The sequence below is a fragment of the Mustelus asterias genome, chromosome 5 (genome assembly GCF_964213995.1).
Source record: "Mustelus asterias chromosome 5, sMusAst1.hap1.1, whole genome shotgun sequence".
Taxonomy (NCBI): Eukaryota; Metazoa; Chordata; class Chondrichthyes; order Carcharhiniformes; family Triakidae; genus Mustelus; species Mustelus asterias.
In genome coordinates, this window is record NC_135805.1 from 59,469,189 (window position 1) to 59,490,753 (window position 21,565).

Here is a 21,565-nt window from a genome sequence, read left to right on the forward strand (position 1 = left end):
GAAATTGTGCGCTTTTTCTTTCAATTCCCTGCTATCTTTAATTTGCTCAGTTAACCATGGATGTGCATCCTTCCCCTAGAATCTTCCTTTCTAACTTTCTTTTCTGAGTGTTACGGAATATCGCCTTAAATGTCTGCCACTGCCTATCTACTTATCTATCCCTCAACCAAAATTCCCAGTTCACATCGGCTAGCTCTGTCTTCATACATTTGTAGTTACATTTATTCAAGTTCAAAATACTAATCTTAGATCTGCACTTTCCTCATTCCAACTGAGTGTGAAATTCAATCATGTTGTGCTCACTGTGACCCATCAGGTCATTAATTAATCCTGCCTCATTGAACATTAACAGGTAGCAGAATTTCCACCCCAGGGAGCCTTGGTCACAGGGGAAGCTGCTGTTGTCCAGTTGACCGGCAAGAACCCCATTGCCTACATTAAATTCTGTCCTGTAGTTCTGTATGAAATACTTTATAAAACAAAGTCTTTCTTTCCTTCTATTCCTTAGTATGCTTTAATTTTAACAATATTATCATACTCTATGTTGTCTGTATTTGATTAAATCCTTCCACTGTTTGTTTTCTTCATTCTGTTTGTTCACTTCTTTCCTACATTTAACTCTTATTTTCAGCTCGTTCCTCTTCCACTATCTTTACCTTCTCTCTTATATCTCCAACACAAATCTTCCTCATTCCATTTAGGAATCTGTGTTCAAATCTTCTGAGTCTGGATACAGTTTAAATTGAAGAGGAGCTGCGCTCTCAGTATCCTAATAATCTTCATTTTTTTCTTCACAGGAGACATTATGGCATCAGCAGGTAATATTGGGATTTTCCGCATCCCTTTATTTTCCATCATCATTTTGGGCTGTTTTTTAGCCAGCTTGTTGCTGTATGTCAAACCATCTAACTCTTGGATTTATGCTCCATTGGAATCTGCCACATCAGCATTCAATGTGAAAAATCCCTTGGTGAAAGGTGTTGAAGAGAATGAAATTATTGTACTCATTTGGCTTTGGCCTTTTGGTCAGAGGTTTGAGCTCAGTTCTTGTGAATCTGAGTTTAACATCCATAACTGTCGCTTGACTGCAGACAGGAGCCTCTATAACAAATCCCACGCTGTCCTTTTCCATCACCGAGATATAAGAGGGGACTTGTCCAATTTGCCCAAACTGCCTCGGCCAATTTTTCAGAAATGGGTTTGGATGAATATGGAGTCACCTACCAACTCTCCAAAAAACGCTAGACTCGACCAACTTTTCAACCTGACCTTGACATATCGGCAGGATTCAGATATTGAAGCACCTTATGGCTCTCTGAGAATAAACAAAGTTCCGTTAGATTTTAAACTGCCTAGTAAAAGCACCCTTGTGTGTTGGGTTGTGAGTCACTGGAACACTAATCATACCAGAGTGAAGTACTACAATGAATTCCGCAAATACATTAAAATCAACACTTACGGCCAAGCCTTTGGATCCTGCCTGAGCGATAACAAATTGATACCTATCATATCTAGTTGTAAGTTCTACCTTTCCTTTGAGAATTCAATACATAAGGATTACATAACTGAAAAGCTCTACAATGCTTTACGTCTGGGCACTGTGCCTGTGGTCTTGGGGCCACCTAGAAAAAACTATGAAAATTACATCCCGGGCGATTCTTTCATTCATGTGGATGATTTCCACTCAGCTAAAGAGCTTGCGGATTACCTGCACAAGCTGGATGGTAATGAAGATTTGTACATGCACTACTTCAAATGGAGGAAATATTACACAGTGAGGAATCCTCCTTCCTGGACTGAATACGCATGTAACGTGTGTGAGAATGTAAAACGGTTTCAGAAATATAGATCATGTTCCAGTTTGGAGAAATGGTTCTGGGACTGAACTCTAAAACATTTCTCTGGTAAATATCATGGATCATCAGCAATATCTGTCAAATTCAATTGAATTCTTTCTCCAAATGAAATTATTTTTCATTCAAAAAATTAATTTTCTTCAACCAAAAAGAACCCCACAGCCTTACATCTTCCCCGGTGATGTGAGAATTCATCATGTTTCTGAAACTGCAACAGTTGAAATCCGAGCATCAAATTCTCATCTTAAATTGACTTGTGCTGGAAAATGTAATTGTTTCCAAGATGAATGATTTTATTTAGAGAAAAAAAAATCATGTTGTCTTTCTCTTGTAATTGTCATTTGTAGAAAGGATTCAGAAAAGATAATCTTGCTTATAAATGATAGAGCCCTGAAACAGATAGTCAAGCCAATTTTAAAAAAAAACATTCTTGGGATGTGGGCGTCACAGGCTGGGCCAGCATTTATTGCCCATCTCTAAGGCATTATAAGAATCAACCACATTGCTGTGGATCTGGAGTCACACGTAGGTCAAACTGGGTTAGGATGGCAAATTTCCTTCCCTAAAAGACATTAGTGAGCCAGATAGGTTTTTACAACAATCAACAATGATTTCATGGTCATCATTAGACTTTTAATTCCAGATTGAATTCAAATTTTACCATCTGCTGTGGTGGGATTCGAACCCCGGTCCCCAGAGCATAACAGTGGGTCTCCAGATTATTAGTCCAGCGACAATATCACTATGTCACCACCTCTCCAGTCTGATATTTTAACTGGAGAAACATGATTTGACTTCTTTTACAGTTCAAAGAAAATAAATTTAAATAAATTTGAATCACTGTAAATTTTCATCTACTTGTTTCGGGGCGGCACGGTAGCACAGTGGTTAGCACTGCTGCTTCACAGCTCTAGGGACCTGGGTTCGATTCCCAGCTTAGGTCACTGTCTGTGTGGAGTTTGCACATTCTCCTCGTGTCTGCGTGGGTTTCCTCCGGGTACTCCGGTTTCCTCCCACATTCCAAAGATGTGCGGGTTAGGTTGATCGGCCATGCTTAAATTGCCCCTTAGTGTCCTGAGATGTGTAGGTTAGAGGGATTAGTGGGTAAAATATGTAGGGATATGGGGATAGGGCCTGGGTGGGGTTGTGGTCGGTGCAGACTCGATGGGCCGAATGGCCTCTTTCTGTACTGTAGGGTTTCTATGATTTTATGTTTAGAATTTATAACCTTTCTTGATCCTTGACTTCCAACTTTGCTGTTGTGATGACCTTTTGTACATAGTGTATCAGCTGACTTGTGATCCAGTTGCACAGCCTCTAACAACACTGTCATTCTGTGCTGTGATTGGTAGTAAGATTCAAACACCAGCTGAAAATGAACTTTTTTTTCACCATTTTAAATCTATACTCTTTCTTTCTCGATCCTTTCATGATTCAGAACTGTTTCTCCCAGTGTACTCTGTTCACACGCCTCATAATTTTGAATATTTTCATCAAATGTCCTTTCAGCTTTCTTCTCTCCAAGGAAAAGAGTCCCAACTTCTCCAATCTATCCTCATTACTGAAGTTTCTCATCGCTGGGACCATTCCTGCAAACCTCTTCTGTGCTCTCTCCAAGGTTTAAATAGTTGTACCCTGAACTGTATGCAATATTCCAGCTGAGGTCTAACTAGGGTCTTATACAATTCAAAATAACCACCATGCTCTTGCACTCAGCGCCTCTACTAATAAAGTGCAGAATTCTATGCTTTATTAACTACTCTCTCTACCTGTCCAGCTACCTTTGATGATTTATTTATTGCATATTCTCTAGATGGTCTGGTTTCCTCCTCCTACAGTCCAAAAATGTGCAGATTAGGTTGATTGGCCATGCTAAATTGCCCCTTAGTGGCAGGAGGATTAGTGGCGTAAATATGTGGGGTTACAGGAATGTGGCCTGGGGTGGGATTGTTGTCAGTGAGGCTCAATGGGCCGAATGGTCTCCTTCTACACTGTAGGGATTCTATGGTTCTATGATTCTATCATTCACAGGTCCCTCTGCTCCTGCACCCCAGTTAGGATAGTGCCCTTTGTTTTGTACTGACTCTCCATGTTCATCCTACCAAAATGTATTGCCTCACATTTCTCTGGATTGAACTTCATCTGCTACCTACCCACCCATTCCACCTATTTGTCTCCATCCTTTTGAAGTTCTACACTGTCCTCCTCATAGTTTACAATGTTTCTAAGTTTTGTATCTTCCGCAATTTTTGAAATTGTTCCCTGTACTCCAAGGTCTATGTCATTAATGTGTATCAGGAAAAATAAGGGTCCCAATGTCAAACACTGGAGAACTGGAGAACGAAAGCTAACGGCATTTGCTACCAAATAAACCTGTTGGACTTTAACCTGGTGTTGTTAAAACTCTTACTGTGTTTACCCCAGTCCAACGCCGGCATCTCCACATCAACACTGGAGAAAGCAGGCAATTATAGACATCTGTAATTGGGAAAATGCTGAAGTCTATTATAAATGATGTGATAACAAGACACGTAGAAAATATCACCAGGATAAGACAAAATTAACATGGATTTATGAAAGGGAAATCATCTTTGACAAACCTACTGGTGTTTTTAAAGATGTAACTAGATAGAATAAATAAAGGTGAACCAGTGAATGTGGTGTATTTGTATTTTCAAAAAGCTTTTGATCTGGGTGATGGGGGGGGGGCAGAGATCAGTCTGTCGGGGGGGCGAGGAACGTCAAGGCTGGTCAGCGGGATGGGGTCGGGATTGTCCATGGGGAAGGTGGCCAGGACTGTCAGTGGGGTGGGGTTGGGACTGTCGGGGGGGAGGGTCAGGGAGATCGGGACTCGCCGGGGCGGTGGGGGGAGAGGGAGGTTGGGAAGGTTGGGGCAGGGCAGAGGGGGGAGACATAGGGGCTGGCCCGGGGATGTCCGGGAGATCAGCAATCCGGGGGTGGAGGGGGTCAGCAGGCCAGTGATGGGGGGGTTGGGAGGCTGGCCAGCGATTGGGAGGCTGGCAATCTGGGGCCACTTTCATGCTCCGACCTCTGCTCTGATAGATCAACGCATGCGCAGTGGCCCACTCAGCACTATGCTGCCGGCCTCTCAGACGGGAATAGGCTCTGCCCAATGATTTTCAGAGTGAATCACGCTAGGGCACTCTGCGATGCAGAGAGTCAGCGATTCATTTTGGAAATCACACTAAAAATACCAGCAGGATTTACTCCCATTTTCCCGCACGTTGGGAACTTAGAGATTTTTGGGAGAATCCCTGCCTTAACCTTACACATAGAATTATCATCAACTTCAAATGGTAAAATCGAAAGAAATATTTACACTTTGGAAGAGAGGGTGCGCATAGCTCTCACGGTCAATATTGTGCGCAATCAGCATGTGTCTCACTTCACTTGCCATTGCTTTACATATGTATCACTTCAATCATACCAGCAGGAAAGAAAACTAATGAGGCTGGAAATCGGCAGGATGTGGCAAACCTGCATGTGGGCAATGATCAACAAAATGTCTTGTGGGCCACACTCAGAACCCAGATGGATCGCATGTGTACTCACCACTTCTGTCGACCCTGAACCTAGGGAAGCGCCCCCACAACAGCGCGCCAGGGTTCATCCTCTGCGTGCAGAGCAGGCCCAGCCTCCCCTTGTCACGGTCCTGTTCATGCATCTTCTTAATCTCCCCTGTTTATGAGCAAAAAGGATGACAGTAAGTTCACCAGGCTCCATGTTTCATTTATTCTCCTCACTGCAGTATCAAAGAGAGAGACTTGACAGTCAGCATTTGTCTTGTAAGGAGAACTTTTTGTTCATTCATTGTCTGAGGCTGCCTCTCAAAGTCCACTAACTCATGTCCTAGCCCACCACATTGATGCCCAATCCTTACCTCACATTTTGCTTTGGCAAGAATTCACACCACCCTTGCCCACATCACATGGCCAAGTGGCCACAGCTTTGCTCACTCTACTGCATCCTGAGCTTACATCTCAGATACAGCATTGTCCAAAGTTTCGCTCCAAGGCTTTGCACTTAACCTGGTCTATAGGGGACACTTGTCAATATACAACTCAGCACACAGCCAAGGATTAGGAGTGCTCTCCTTGGGCAGTGTGCTATTGCCAACTCTCTGAGGAGATATAGTTGCTTGCCCAGTCGACCAGTGATACAGGCGCATCATGGCAGTCTTCGATATTGGAAGTCAGTGCGTCAAAGGTTAAATGTGGAGCATCAATCAGTGACACGCATACACATAAGTGGTGTTTGTATGGGCATAATTGTGTGACTTGTTTGACTCCGGTCATGTCAATTGAGTTGTTGCTGAATTGTCCCAGTTGCAATGGGGTATTGATCACTAACACGTTTTCCCATTCGCCTTGTGCTTGTCAACATCCTGTCTCCAAAAGCATCCAGATTTGACTTGAACCTTCAGTCTGTGATGAACCCCCCCCCCCCCACCCCAAACTGCCCCAGACTTCTCCTTCCTCTGCAAGGCCCTTCCAAGAGGTCTGCGGCCAAGCAGCAGAAAGCATGATGCTTATCTCACTTGACAGTCAAATTCCCGGTATCCCACGAGTCATCCCTCAGGTACCCTGGTGTCAAACCCCTGGTCTCCTCCAACTAGGCCCCTGGTACCCTGGAGACTTCCCCCAGTACCTGGCAGTTAAACCCCGGTACTCTTCTTGGGTTACCCCAGTATCCTTCAAGGCTCACACCATCCACCCTCGAGCATTAACCCGGTCTCCCTCGAATCTTATCCCGATCTCCCTTCGAGTTAACTCTGGTACCACTGAGTCAAGCCTGTTGTTCCTTGAGTTATACCCAGTACCCCTGATTCAAACCACTGAATAAGCGGAGCTGCTCCATCGGTTCCGTGCTCATGATCACAGCAAGCTTTCATGCTGATGTAAATCATGACTTTGGACTTCTCACGATAATTTCCGCTCCAGTCACTGAACCCATCCAATGAGAACAGGAGCGGAAAATACCTGCCAGAGAGTAGAAATAAATGTGTCATTTTTGAACTGTAACTCGTGAGGCTCTGTGTTTCAGCTCCAGTTATTCACAATATACATCAATGATTTGGGTGAGGGGACAAAATGTAATATTTCCAAGTTGGATGACAACATAAAATCTGGTGGGAACGTAAGTAATGAGGAGGATGTTAAGAAGCTTAGACAGGTTGAGCGAATGGGTAAATACACAGCAGATGCAATATAACATGGATAAGTACGAAGTTATCTACTTTGGTAGGAAAAATGGAATGGCAGAATAGTATTTTAATGGTGATAGATTGGGAAATGTTGAAATACAAAGAGGCCTAGTTGTCCTTGTACACTAAGCATTGAAAGTAAGCATACAGGCACAACATTCAGTTAAGAAGGCAATGATATGTTGGATTTCATTTGCAATAGGAGTGAGTACAGAAGTAAGCACGTCTTCCTGCAGCTGTGCAGGGCCTGAGGGAGACTACACCTGAAGTATTGTCTGCAGTTTTGGTCTCCTTACCTGAGAAAGGTTATACTTGCCATAAAGGGAGTGCGGTGAATGTTCACTGGATTGATACCTTGGATGGCAGGATTGTCATGTGAGCAGAGATTGGATTGAGTAGGCCTATATTTATTGGAGTTTAGAAGAACGAGAGGAGATCTCTTTGAAATGCACAGAAGTCTGACAGGGCTGGACAGGCTGGTTGATGTTTCCTCTGGCAAGGGTGGTCACACAGACTCAGGATACAGGTTCTAGGACTGAGATGAGGAGAAACTTCCTCACTCAGAGTGTGGTGAACCTGTGGAATTCTCTATTGCAGCAGGTGGAGGTCATGTCTTAAATATATTTAAGGAGGAAATCGATTTCTAGACTCTGAAGGCATCAAGGGGTATGGGGAGAGCACAGGAGTATGACGTTGAGATAGAGGATCAGCCATGATCTTATTGAATGGCAGAACAGACTCAACTGGCCAAATGACCTACTGTTATTCCTATTTTCTAAGTTTCTAACTCGCTACAAACTTACTTCTTGTCTGAAAAATAGCCATTAATCATTATCTCTGTTTCCTATCTCCAATTTTGTATCCATTAAATACAGAATGTAAAATTAGCCATCAATTTATAATAGATAATTGTGATGTATGGATAGGTTTAAACAACAAAAAACAAAGGAAATTACAGCACAGAAACAGGCCCTTCGGCCCTCCAAGCCTGCACCGACCATGCTACCCGACTGAACTAAAACCCCTACCCTTCCATGGATCGTATCCCTCTATTCCCATCCTATTTATGTATTTGTCAAGACGCCCCTTAAAACTCACTATCGTATCTGCTTCCATTACCTCCCCCAGTAGTGAATTCCAGGCTTTGTGTAAAAAAATTGCCTCGTGCATCTTCTTTAAACCTTGCTCTTCGCACCTTAAACCTATGCCCCCAGTAATTGACTCTTCCACCCTGGGAAAAAGCTTCTGACGATCCTCTCTGTCCATGCCCCTCATAATCTTGTAGACTTCTATCAGGTCGCCCCTCAACCTCCGTCGTTCCAGTGAGAACAAACCAAATTTCTCCAACCTCTCCTCATAGCTAATGCCCTCCATACCAGGCAACATCCTGGTAAATCTTTTCTGTACCCTCTCCAAAGCCTCCACATCCTTCTGGTAGTGTGGCGACCAGAATTGAACACTATATTCCAAGTGCGGCCTAACTAATGTTCTATAAAGCTGCAACATGACTTGTCAATTCTTAAACTCAATGCCCCGGCTAATGAAGGCAAGCATGCCATATGCCTTCTTGACTATCTTCTCCACCTGCGTTGCCACTTTCAGTGACCTGTGTACCTGTACACCCAGATCCCTTTGCCTATCAATACTCTGAAGGATTCTGCCATGTACTGTATATTTCCTATCTGTATTAGACCTTACAAAATGCATTACCTCACATTTGTCTGGATTAAACTCCATCTGCAATCTCTTTGCCCAAGTCTCCAACTGATCTATATCTTGCTGTATCCTCTGATGGTCCTCATCGCTATCCACAAATCCACCAATCTTTGTATCGTCCGCAAACTTACTAATCAATCCAGTTACACTTTCCTCCAAATCATTTATATATATTACAAACAGCAAAGGTCCCAGCACTGATCCCTAGGGAACGCCTCTTGTCACAGTCCTCCATTCAGAAACTCACCCTTCCACTGCTACCCTCTGTCTTCTATGACCGAGCCAGTTTTGTATCCACCTTGCCAGCTCACCTCTGATCCCATGCGACTTCACCTTCTGCACCAGTCTGCCATGAGGGACCTTGTCCAAGACCTTACTGAAGTAGACAACATCCACTGCCCTACCCTCATCAATCATCTTCGTCACTTCCTCAAAAAACTCGATCAAGTTAGTGAGACACGACCTCCCCTTCACAAAACCATGTTGCCTCTCACTAATACGTCCACTTATTTCCAAGTGGGAGTAAATCCTGGCTCGAAGAATCCTCTCAAATAATTTCCCTACCATTGATGTAAGGCTCATCGGCATGTAATTACCTGGATTATTCTTGCTACCCTTCTTAAACAAAGGAACAACATTGACTATTCTCCAATCCTCTGGGACCTCCCCTGTAGCCAGTGAGGATACAAAGATTTCTCTCAAGGCCCCAGCAATTTCCTCCCTTGCCTCTCTCAGTATTCTTGGGTATATCCCATCAGGCCCTGGGGACTTGTCCACCTTAATGTTTCTCAGGAACCCCAATACCTCCTCCTTTTTGATCTCAACATGACTCAAACTATCTACACATCCTTTCCCAGACTCATTATCCACCAAGTCCATCTCGTTGGTGAATACTTACGCAAAGTACTCATTTAATACCTCACCCATTTCCTCTGGCTCCATGCATAGATTCTCTCCCCTGTCCTTGAGTGGGCCAACCCTCTCCCTGGCTACCCTCTTGCTCTTTATCTGTGTATAAAAAGCCTTGGGATTTTCCTTAATCCTGCTGGCCAATGCTTTTTCGTGACCCCTTTTAGTCCTCCTTACACCTTGCTTAAGTTTCTTTCTACTTTCCTTGTATTCCACACTTGCTTCATGTGTTTTTAGCCCCCTAGCGTTGACAAATGCTTCCTTTTTCTCTTTGATTAGGCTCACAATATCTCTCGTTATCCAAGGTTCCCAAAACTTGCCATACTTATTCTTCATCCTTACAGGAATGTATCAGTCATGAATCCCTATCAACTTTCACTTGAAAGTCTCCCACATGCCAGATGTTGATTTGCCCTCAAACATCTGCCCCCAATCTACATTCTTCAGTTCCTGCCTAATATTTTTGTAATTAGCCTTCCCCCAATTTAGCACCTTAACTTGAGGACTACACTTATCTTTATCCATCAGTACCTTAAAGCTTACTGAATTGTGGTCACTGTTCCCGAACTGCTCCCCTACCGAAACCTCGACCACCTGGCCGGGCTCATTCACCAATACCAGGTCCAGTATGGCCCCTTCCCTAGTTGGACTATCTACATACTGTTTCAAGAAGCCCTCCTGGATGTTCCTTACAAACTCTGCCCCACCCATGCCCCTAGCACTAAGTGAGTCCCAGTCAATACAGGGGAAGTTAAAATCTCGCACCACAACAACCCTGCTACTTTTACACCTTGCCAAAATCTGCCTACATATCTGTTCCTCTATCTCCTGCTGGCTGTTGGGTGGCCTATAGTAAACCCCCAACATTGTGACTACACCCTTCCTATTCCTGACTACCCATACTGCCTCACTGTATGAGCCCTCCGAGGTGTCCTCCCGCCGTACAGCTGTGATACACTCCTTAACCAGGAGTGCAACTCCCCCACCCCTTTTACATCCCCCTCTATCCCACCTGAAATATCTGTATCCTGGAATGTTAAGCTGCCAATCCTGTCCTTCCCTTAACCAAGTCTCTGTAATAGCAACTACATCATAGTTTCTAGTACTAATCCAAGCTCTAAGTTAATCTGCCTTACCTGTTACACTTCTAGCATTGAAACAAATGCACTTCAGTCTACCAGCCCCTCTTGGATCCCTCTTTGACTAGAAACCACACCCTGCCTGCTCTTTCTCGGATGAGTCTTACTGGCCCTACTCTCTGGTTCCCCTTCAGCTAATTCACCTTTGCTTTGGTTCCCACCCCTCTGCCAAACTAGTTTAAAATCCTCCCGTGTGACACGAGCAAATCTCCCGGTCAGATTATTTATGCCCTTCCAGTTTAGATGCAATCCGTCCTTCTTGTAAAGGTCTCATCTGCCCCTGAAGAGACCCCAATGGTCCAGATATCTGAAACCCTCCTTCCTACACCAGCCGTTTAGCCACGTGTTGAGCTGTACTATTTTCCTACTCCTAGCCTCACTAGCACGTGACACAGGGAGTAATTCTGAGATTACAACCCTAGAGGTCCTGCTTTTTAACTCTCTACATAACTCTCTAATCTGCTGCTGCAGGACCTCATCACTCTTTCTACCCATGTTGTTCGTACCAATATGTAACACGACCTCTGGCTGTTCACCCTCTCCTTTCAGAATGCTTTCTGCCTGTTCAGAGACATCCTGGACCCTGGCACCAGGGAGGCAACATACCATCCTGGAGTCTCTTTCATGTCCACAGAAGCATCTATCTGCATCCCTAACTATAGAGTCACCCATAACTATTGCTTTAGTGTTCTTTGTCCCTCCCTGCTTAACAACAGAGCCAGCCGTGATGCCACTGCTTTGGCTGCTGCTGCTGCTCTTATCCCCTGATAGGCCATTCTCCCCCAACAGTATCCAAAACGGTATACTTGTTAGAGAGGAGGACAACCACAGGGGATTCCTGCACTGACTGCCTGCCTGCAGTCACCCATCTATCTGCCTGCACCTTGGGTGTGCTCCTATCTATGACGCTTTCCGCCACCTTCATGCTCTTAAGTGCATTCAACTGCAGCTCCAACCTATCCATGCAGTCTGTAAGGAGCTGCAATTGGGTGCACTTCCTGCAGATGTAGTCGTCCGAGACACTGGAAGCATCACGGATCTCCCACATCTCACAAGTGCAGCACTTAATCCCACTGACCTACATTTCTGGCACCAATTAAATTATTTAAGAAAATTTATAAAACTCTTACCTTCACTTTTATCTTCTCACAGTGGCCTTTTTTTTGGTTAGAGGAGGAGGGAGAGAGGGAAACACTAACGTAGTATTTCGGGCTTACTGCTTCTTGACACCAGATCTTCCGCTTCCCACTTCTTAGTAGATGTTGTTGGGCCGACTTCTCCCAGGAGCATAAACATCACATATACTAATGAAAAGAAGCAAAAAACAACTTTTAGTGAAGACAAATGTCTGTCTTATTCAAGACAATTGGTTACTTGGAACTATCTATGAAGAGAGTCTGAAACACATAGGCCGGAATTTTACCAGCCCGCCCGCCACGGGAATTGGAGCAGGTGAGGGGTGGAGCATGGAAAGGTCCGTTGACTTCGGGATTTTACGGTTTCGGGATGAGCAAGGCTGTTAAGTCCCGCCCTTATTGTCATCCCGTGTGGCTTCTCTATCCTACAATGCAGTGTCACTTCAAGAAACCCCAAAGGCTCCACTTCAGATCCCTTCCTTCTCCTCAAATACATATTCTCCTTTTGGAACATAAAGTGAAGAGATGCAGCAGAATTTTCTCCTTGAAATGGGAGCAAAAATGCATGCAGACGGACGAGTGCATCATGTTGTGCCACCAGCCAGTGTGCTGGTTGCTGGACACCAGCCCAATTTCATGGTCTCCTCTCCACAACGCTATTCCCACACCTGTGACCATTTTTATTTTTGAGTTTATAAAGTTGCTGAGATGAAGCCTCAGGATGGAGACACTGCACACTCTCCTTCACCTGCAATGGCAGAATATTAATATCCCTACCCTAGCATTTAAAACCCAACATAGCCTCACAGCTCCTACTTCTATAAACTTTTCGAGTGTTATACCTCTTTGCTGGACTTCTTCTCTTTTCACCTGAGTCTTTTCATGGATCCTTTAACCATCATTTGTCTCGTGCTGTGGACAATCTATAGGTTCAATTCCCTGGAAATCCTTGCCTAAGTGCCTTCCCCCACAACCTCAGGACACTCCCAACTCTTCCACCATAGTTTTGGTCGCTCCTCTTAGTATAACAACCTGACTCAGAATCATTTTTTTAACGTTCATGCAAATAACCTTTTTTCTACATTTTGTTTTACACAATTTTCGATGGATGTATTTTTACATCTCTGAAAATTTGAGTTTTGAAACAAACATGCTGAAGTAACTGAAACAATCAGCTATTCCAATGTGCAGTTATCACTTTTTAAAAAAAAAACAAGATTTCATTTTGAAAAGCTGATTGGACTAGGGGAATAAAATTTCCTCCTTAGAAATAATAATATGAACAAATGATTTAAATTTTGTAAAGAATACATAGGAAGAGATATAAATATATGTATTTTGATTACAAAATAAAGGTTCAGGAACTACAATATGGTGACATGGTCACAATTTGAATTCATAAATTGTACTCACTCCTCCTCCTGTTTTGAGTTCATGAAATCTTGCTATAGTTGTAAGCTGGCTTATTGGATTTTACAGCAATACCAATTCCTTTTAGACAATGACTTTATAAATATCTTGTACTGTTCCTATATTTTTGAATTTTGGTTCTTTTATTACATTAGGCTATTTTTCTCTGAATATTGTTGAAGGTATTTGTACTGTTTATTAAACCCTGGTTTATAATGAAACTTTAGCTAAAGAAAATGGCATTTTTGTGAATTTTACACACTGTGGAACATCAACACTCATCATATATTAAATCTGCACCATAGAAGTTATTTTATTAGTGGGATGGAATTAACCTTATAAAGTGGCTTGTGAACAAGTAAGGTGTCTAATTCTTGAATCTGTCTTGGCTTTAAATGCACGATTGTGAAACTATTTTGGCTTTTTGGCTGATGAAACCTTCAGAAGCAAAATGAACTCTGACCATATTTTTTCCTTCCATCATAGACAGATGATATAACTTTTATTCATTATTGTTATCATTTACAAGCTACTAATGAAATCTTAAGAACATCAGTTTTGAAATGTGCACTTTCTGAGGTCACCGTATTTGTTAGCAGAGCAATCTTGATGATTTAAAGGCTGGGATTTCCTGGCTGTGCTTGCCCCAAGACCGGAAAATCCTGCCCGAGGCCAACGGACTTTTGAATGGGCCTGTCCCGTCTGCTACGATTCCCGTGGCGGGTGTGGTGGAAAAATTCTGCAAAAGTCTTTTTTTTGTTTTGGAATTTTCCAACAATTTTAATTTAAAATGTAAATAACATGTAAAAATTTAAATTTATTATTGAGAACATTGAGGCTGAGATTTTTTATGTCCAATCGGGGAGGGTGGCACAACCGGAAAATATTGCGAGAGGATCCTTGGCATGTCTCCCAGTGGCATAAAACCTGGACATGATCATCCCCACCCCTTGTCAATGGCAGGCTATGTTTCCCACTGTTGAGTGTTAGGAAAGTAATTCTAATAAATCTGCGTCTCATTGTTGTGACCATATGCTGGACTCATTCCCCTACGTCAAATTTAAATGCCATGCTGGCGTGCTTTCAGGATGGCATGATTCACAACTGTCATTGAAAGGCATGCACCTGATGGCCTGGACTTTGAGGGAAACTCAGAAGTGAGTGCCCAGAGCTTAGTTCAACACTCACAAAGATCTCAATGCAAGGAAGCGGTTCTCACAGATTCAGGGTGGGGGGGCATGAGGGTGGAGGTCAGGGGAAATTACCTACAGCAGCTTCTTCCTGGCTGGCTTGTGGTGCCATGGAAGGGCAGCAGTGCAGGGTTTGGGGGATGGGTAAATATGTGGGGTTGCGGTGATAAGGCCTGGGTGGGATTGTTGTCGGTGCAGACGCAATGGGCTGAATGGCTTCCTTCTGCCTGTAGGGATTCTATGATTCTATGATGCATTGGGCCATCCAATGACAGTTCAACATTAGCTGTATTGTCATGCTTGGAGTCTGGCTTCTGAAACAATTATGCCCACTTATCAACAGCATAGAGTGCAAATGTTTGCTCCTACAGTGCTAACACCTTGTTTGTAGGCTTCAAAATCAACTGAGTGTTATAAACCATTGGGAGACTGGGATGTTTCCTCTTGTGGGCCAGTCCAGAACTAGGGGACACTGAAAATTTTAAAATTAGGAGTCTCACTTATAGGTCATGTACCCTTCAATGTTTGGGTCCCAATCGATGTCATCCTACAACCATGTCTCTGTAATGGCTATCGGTTGTTCTTGTTTATTTCTTTTTACACTCTCACTTCATCTGTTTTGCCCGCCAAAGCAAGCAGGCATTGGTAAATCCCTTTGTCCCCAAATGAATGATGGCACCATCTTGAATTTTAGCAACTCCTTAAAACAGAATCTGTACTTATAAAAGTTTAACCATGGATCAGTATTCCACACTTCCAGATCAATTCGGAATAATCTTAGGCTCAGGTCAATCACATGATTGGGACCTTTGGAGGAAAAGGTTCCTAAGATACATCATTGCTTCAGATCTAGGCATGAAGTCAGAAGCAGAGCAGGTTAACACACTGCTTAACTCAGTAGGTATGATTGCGAACAACATTATTGCTAGACAGGGCATCAAGGAATCGTCTGCTGAATTTGGAGAAGTACTAAGATTACTCAACATTTATTTTAATCTAAGAAATGATAAAATCCTCGAAAGAGGTCAATTTAACAAGTGAATCCAGTAACCAAGAGAACCATTTGACTCATTCCGCAATGATCTTGACAGAATGGCAGAAAGTTACGAATATGGAGGATTACAATCTGGGTGGGATTCTCTGGCTGCACTCGCCCCAAAACCAGAAAATCCCACCCGAGGTCACTGGATCTTTGCATGGTCCTTCCCCTACCCGCCATGATTCCCGTAGCGGGGGGATGGGAGACGTCCCCCCCTGAAATCTGACTTCACACGAGCAAAGGAAGATCTAACCCTGGAAAAGGCGATCTTGATAATTAAACAGTCTGAACGCCTTGTGCAGCACTGAACCAGTTTAAGGGGAGAAAATTATCTGTGGTCAACCTACATTTCAGCGAGTTAAGTAACAGTTGAAGAGGCTGGCATATATTGGGTTAATATGGGATTGAGTTCAATACTGCCCACAGAGTTATGTAAGAGAGCACAGATTCCACACCCAGAGTCAGTCTTGCGTTGGACACATTTGTGTGTACCAGTAAGCATGGGGATCGCTCCGAGAGTGTACCTTTTACTATATATTTGTAAGTAGTTCTAGGAGTCAATAAAAGCTTAGTTAAACTATGTATGACTACGAAGATATCTTAAGATCTACTTTACTATAATCAACATCATTTAATACCAATCCATACTCCAACCTTGCTGACTACCCTCCTGAATCCCCCTGCTCCACAACTCCTTACCCTCCTGAGTAACAATCCAACCCCCCCAATCCGAACCCCATGACCCATCCTGCACCCCTTGAAACCATCCTATCCATCACTCCCATGACCATCCCACCCACTGACCTTTTACATTTACACTTTTACGCTTTCGCCCTGGCTTCTCCAAGTGGCATTTAAACGCAGGGACCTTTAATTTTACTGAGTGTGGCATTAAGGAGCCCTTGCAAAACTGGAGTTAATGGGAATCAAGGTGAAAACTCTCTGCTGATTGGACTCATACCTAGCACGAAGGAAGATGGTTGCGGTTATTGGGAGTCAGTCATCTCAATTCCAGGACATCACTGCAGGAGTTCCTCAGGGTAATGTCCAAGGCCCAACCATCTTCAGCTGCTTCATCAATGACCTTCCTTAACCCATCATAAGGTCAGAAGTAGAGAGGTACACTAATGAGTGCAAAATGTTCAACATCATTCACAACTCCTCAGATATTGAAGCAGTCCATGTCCAAATGCACCAAGACCTAGACAATTTCCAGGCTTGGACATACAAGTAGCAAGTAACACTCAGGCCACACAGGTTTAGGCAGAGATAATCTGCCCACTATCACTTGACATTCAATGGCATTACCATCGCAGAATCCCCTACTATCAACATCCTGGGGTTACCATTGACCAGAAACTGAACTGGACCAGCCATTTAAGTACTGTGGCTACCAGAGCAGGTTAGATGCTAGGAATCCTGTAGTGAGTAATTCACCTCTAGACTCACCAAAACCTATCCACCATCTGCAACACACAAGTCAGGAATTTGACAGTATACTCTCCCTTTGCCTGGATGAGTGCAACTCCAACAACACTCAAGAAGCTTGACGCCATTCAGGACAAAGCAGCCCCTTGATTGGCACCCCTTCCACAAGCATTCACTCCCTCCTATCACACAGTGACAGCAATGTGTATCATCTACAAGACAGAGTAAATTCAGAGAGAATGTTCCCAATGGTGGGGGAAATACAGAACTCTGGGTCATAGTTTGAGGATAAGGGGTAAACCTTTTAGAACTGAGGTGAGAAAAAATTTCTTCATCCAGAGGGTGGTAAGTGTGTGGAATTCATTACCACAGAAAGTAGTTGAGGCCAAGACATTGTCTGATTTCAAGAAGAAATTAGATATAGCTCTTGGAGCTAAAGGGATGAAGGGATATGGGGGAAAGGGGAGGTCAGAATATTGAATTCGATAATCAACCATGATCAAAATGAATAACAGGGCAGTCTCGAAGAGCTGAATGGCCGACTCCTGCTTCTAGTTTCTATGTATGATGCACTACAGGAACTTACCAACAGCACCTCTCAAATTGCTAAGCAGATTATGGATATGTGTGGGGGTCACAGGGTAGTTGTCATGGGGGACTTTAACTTTCCAAATATTGATTGGAACCTTTGTGGGTCAAATAGTTCGGATGGGGCAGTTTTTGTGCAGTGTCTGCAGGACACAATATGTGGATAGGCTGACAAGAGGTGAGGCCACATTGGATTTGGTACTGGGAAATGAACCGGGCCAAGTGTTAGATTTGGTTGTGGGAGAGCACTTTGGAGATAGTGACCACAATTCGGTGTCTTTTGTTATTGCAATGGAGAAGGATAGGGCCGTACGGCAGGGCAAGGTTTACAATTGGGGGAGAGGTAATTATGATGCGATTAGGCAAGAATTAGGGGGCATAAAATGGAAACAGAAACTGTCAGGGAAAGGCACTAATGAAAAGTGGAACTTTTTCAAGGAACAAATACTGGGTGTCCTTGATAGGTATGTCCCTGTCAGGCAGGGAGGAAATGGCCGAGTGAGGGAACCATGGTTCATAAAAGAGATGGAATGTCTTGTGAAAAGGAAGAGGGAAGCTTATGTAGGGATGAGGAAACAAGGTTCAGATGGCTCGACTGAGGGTTACAAGTTAGCAAGGAATGAGCTGAAAAAGGGGCTTAGGAGAGCTAGGAGGGGACATGAGAAGTCCTTGGCAGGTCGGATCAAGGAAAAACCCAAGGCTTTTTACTCTTATGTGAGGAATAAAAGAATGACCAGGGTGAGGTTAGGGCCGGTCAAGGACAGTAGTGGGAACTTGTGTATGGAATCAGTAGAGATAGGCGAGGTGATGAATGAATACTTTTCTTCAGTGTTCACCGAGGAGAGGGGCCATGTTTTTGAGGAAGAGAAGGTGTTACAGGCCAATAGGCCGGAGGAAATAGATGTTCGGAGGAAGGATGTACTGGCAGTTTTGAATAAACTGAAGATCGATAAGTCCCCTGGGCCTGATAAAATATATCCTAGGATTCTTTGGGAGGCAAGGGATGAGATTGCAGAGCCTTTGACTTTGATCTTTGGGTCCTCACTGTCCACGGGGATGGTGCCAGAGGACTGGAGAGTGGCGAATGTTGTTCCTCTGTTTAAGAAAGGGAATAGAAATGACCCTGGTAATTATAGACTGGTTAGTCTTACTTCGGTGGTTGGTAAATTGATGGAAAAGGTCCTTAGGGATGGGATTTACGACCATTTAGAAAGATGCGGATTAATCCGGGACAGTCAGCACGGATTCGTGAAGGGCAAGTCGTGCCTCACAAATTTGATTGAATTTTTTGAGGAGGTAACTAAGTGTGTTGATGAAGGTAGGGCAGTTGATGTCATATACATGGATTTTAGTAAGGCGTTTGATAAGGTCCCCCATGGTCGGCTTATGATGAAAGTAAGGAGGTGTGGGATAGAGGGAAAGTTGGCCAATTGGATAGGTAACTGGCTATCTGATCGAAGACAGAGGGTGGTGGTGGATGGAAAATTTTCGGACTGGAGGCAGGTTGCTAGCGGAGTGCCACAGGGATCAGTGCTTGGTCCTCTGCTCTTTGTGATATTTATTAATGACTTAGAGGAGGGGGCTGAAGGGTGGATCAGTAAATTTGCTGATGACACCAAGATTGGTGGAGTAGTGGATGAGGTGGAGGGCTGTTGTAGGCTGCAAAGAGACATAGATAGGATGCAAAGCTGGGCTGAAAAATGGCAAATGGAGTTTAACCCTGATAAATGTGAGGTGATTCATTTTGGTAGGACTAACTTAAATGTGGATTACAGGGTCAAAGGTAGGGTTCTGAAGACTGTGGAGGAACAGAGAGATCTTGGGGTCCATATCTACAGATCTCTAAAGGTTGCCACTCAAGTGGATAGAGCTGTAAAGAAGGCCTATAGTGTGTTAGCTTTTATTAACAGGGGGTTGGAGTTTAAGAGCCGTGGGGTTATGCTGCAACTGTACAGGACCTTGGTGAGACCACATTTGGAATATTGTGTGCAGTTCTGGTCACCTCACTATAAGAAGGATGTGGAAGCACTGGAAAGAGTGCAGAGGAGATTTACCAGGATGCCGCCTGGTTTGGAGGGTAGGTCTTATGAGGAAAGGTTGAGGGAGCTAGGGCTGTTCTCTCTGGAGTGGAGGAGGCTGAGGGGAGACTTAATAGAGGTTTATAAAATGATGAAGGGGATAGATAGAGTGAATGTTCAAAGACTATTTCCTCGGGTGGATGGAGCTATTACAAGGGGGCATAACTATAGGGTTCATGGTGGGAGATATAGGAAGGATATCAGAGGTAGGTTCTTTACGCAGAGAGTGGTTGGGGTGTGGAATGGACTGCCTGCAGTGATAGTGGAGTCAGACACTTTAGGAACATTTAAGCGGTTATTGGATAGGCACATGGAGCACACCAGGATGATAGGGAGTGGGATAGCTTGATCTTGGTTTCAGATAAAGCTCAGCACAACATCGTAGGCCGAAGGACCTGTTCTGTGCTGTACTGTTCTATGTCTATGTCTATAAACCCATGACCACTACCATCCAGAAGGTCAAGGGCAGCAGATACCTGGGAACACCACCATCTGGAGGTTTCCCTCCGAGTCACTCACCATCCTGATTTCAATATATATCACCATTCCTTCACTGTCGCTGGGTCAAAATCCTGGAACTCCCTCCCTAATTGCACTGTGTGTGTACCTGATCAGACTGCTGTGGTCCAAGAAGGCAGCTCAACACCATTTTCTTAAGGGCAAATAAGGATGGGCAATAAATGTTGGCCTTGCCAGCAACACTCACATCCTGTAAATTAATTTTTAAAAATATATTGGCCATTAAGGTTCCCTCACCCACTTTATACATTGGGTTTGTAGCCTATTTAAATATTCCAATGAGGCTATGTGATTTTATATCCATTTTACCTTTAATCCTTGACATCTGGTTTCCCAGTTCGCAAGAAGCTTTGCAGCTAAAGGGAGGCAAAGCCTGCTGCCTAGAAGTGTTTTTCCAGCACTGCTTGTGGTCCAGAACAAGCAGCATTGCTTAGTGACCCCATTTGACTTTGTGGCAACCTGCTTTTGGCTAAAGTATACAGATTTCTTTAACGTACAGCTAAAATACATTTTTAAAGATACAAAATACATGTTCAAATCAGAAATACCTGTTCAAATCTCATGCTTAGTTAAATTTCTTACCGTGTCTATACATGTCTTTATGTAGACCGTTCCCCCGTTAGCTTGTAAGTCTAATCTAAGGTCATTTCACTCATTGTTAGTATCTTATTCGTAACTGAAATCCCAGCTTACTTGAAATTTCTCTAACCTACTAGGAATTTCCCAACAACCACCTGCTGTGGTGGGATTCGAACTCGGGTACCCCGAGCCTTACACTGGGTTGCTGGATTACTAGTCCAATGACAATACCACCATGTCACTGCCTCCCCTAGCATCACCAAAACAGATTGCCTTGTCATCATCATATTGCTGTTCATGGGACCTTTCTGTTTGTAAAGTTGCATTTCCTACATTTGTTGCATGTAAAACATTGAGACATCCTAAAGTGATGAAAAGGCTGCAACTGGAGTATTGTGTCCAGTTATGTTCACCACAGTTTCTGAAGGATGTGAGGGTGCTTGAGAAGGTGTAGAGGAAAATTAATGGGATAATTGAGGAAAAGAAACATTGTGGCCTTTACGGGGGGGTGGTGGGGGAGGGGGGGGGGGAGGGAGTGGGGGGGGAGCGGTCAGCTGGAGAATGGGACAGGCTGGATTGCTCGACAGAGAGTCAACATGAGCTTGGGGGCCAAATGGTCTCCTTGTGACTTCATTGCTGGAAATTAGTGCCCTCCCCAAGACATGTTTAATGCTGAAAAGCATCTAATTTTGGTAGGGGGGGGGGAATTTGAGGACCCTGCTCCCTTCCTGCTACTGTTGTAATAAAGTGCAGG

At 43.8% G+C, this 21,565-nt stretch overlaps 1 protein-coding gene across 1 annotated transcript; it reads left to right on the forward strand.

The window, feature by feature from the left end:
* The first annotated feature begins 805 nt into the window (after window positions 1-805).
* Window positions 806-1,885, forward strand: LOC144494101 (4-galactosyl-N-acetylglucosaminide 3-alpha-L-fucosyltransferase 9-like). Its single transcript, XM_078213681.1, has one exon. The coding sequence runs from the start codon at window positions 806-808 to the stop codon at window positions 1,883-1,885; it is 1,080 nt and encodes a 359-aa protein (XP_078069807.1).
* The last annotated feature ends 19,680 nt before the right edge of the window (window positions 1,886-21,565 follow it).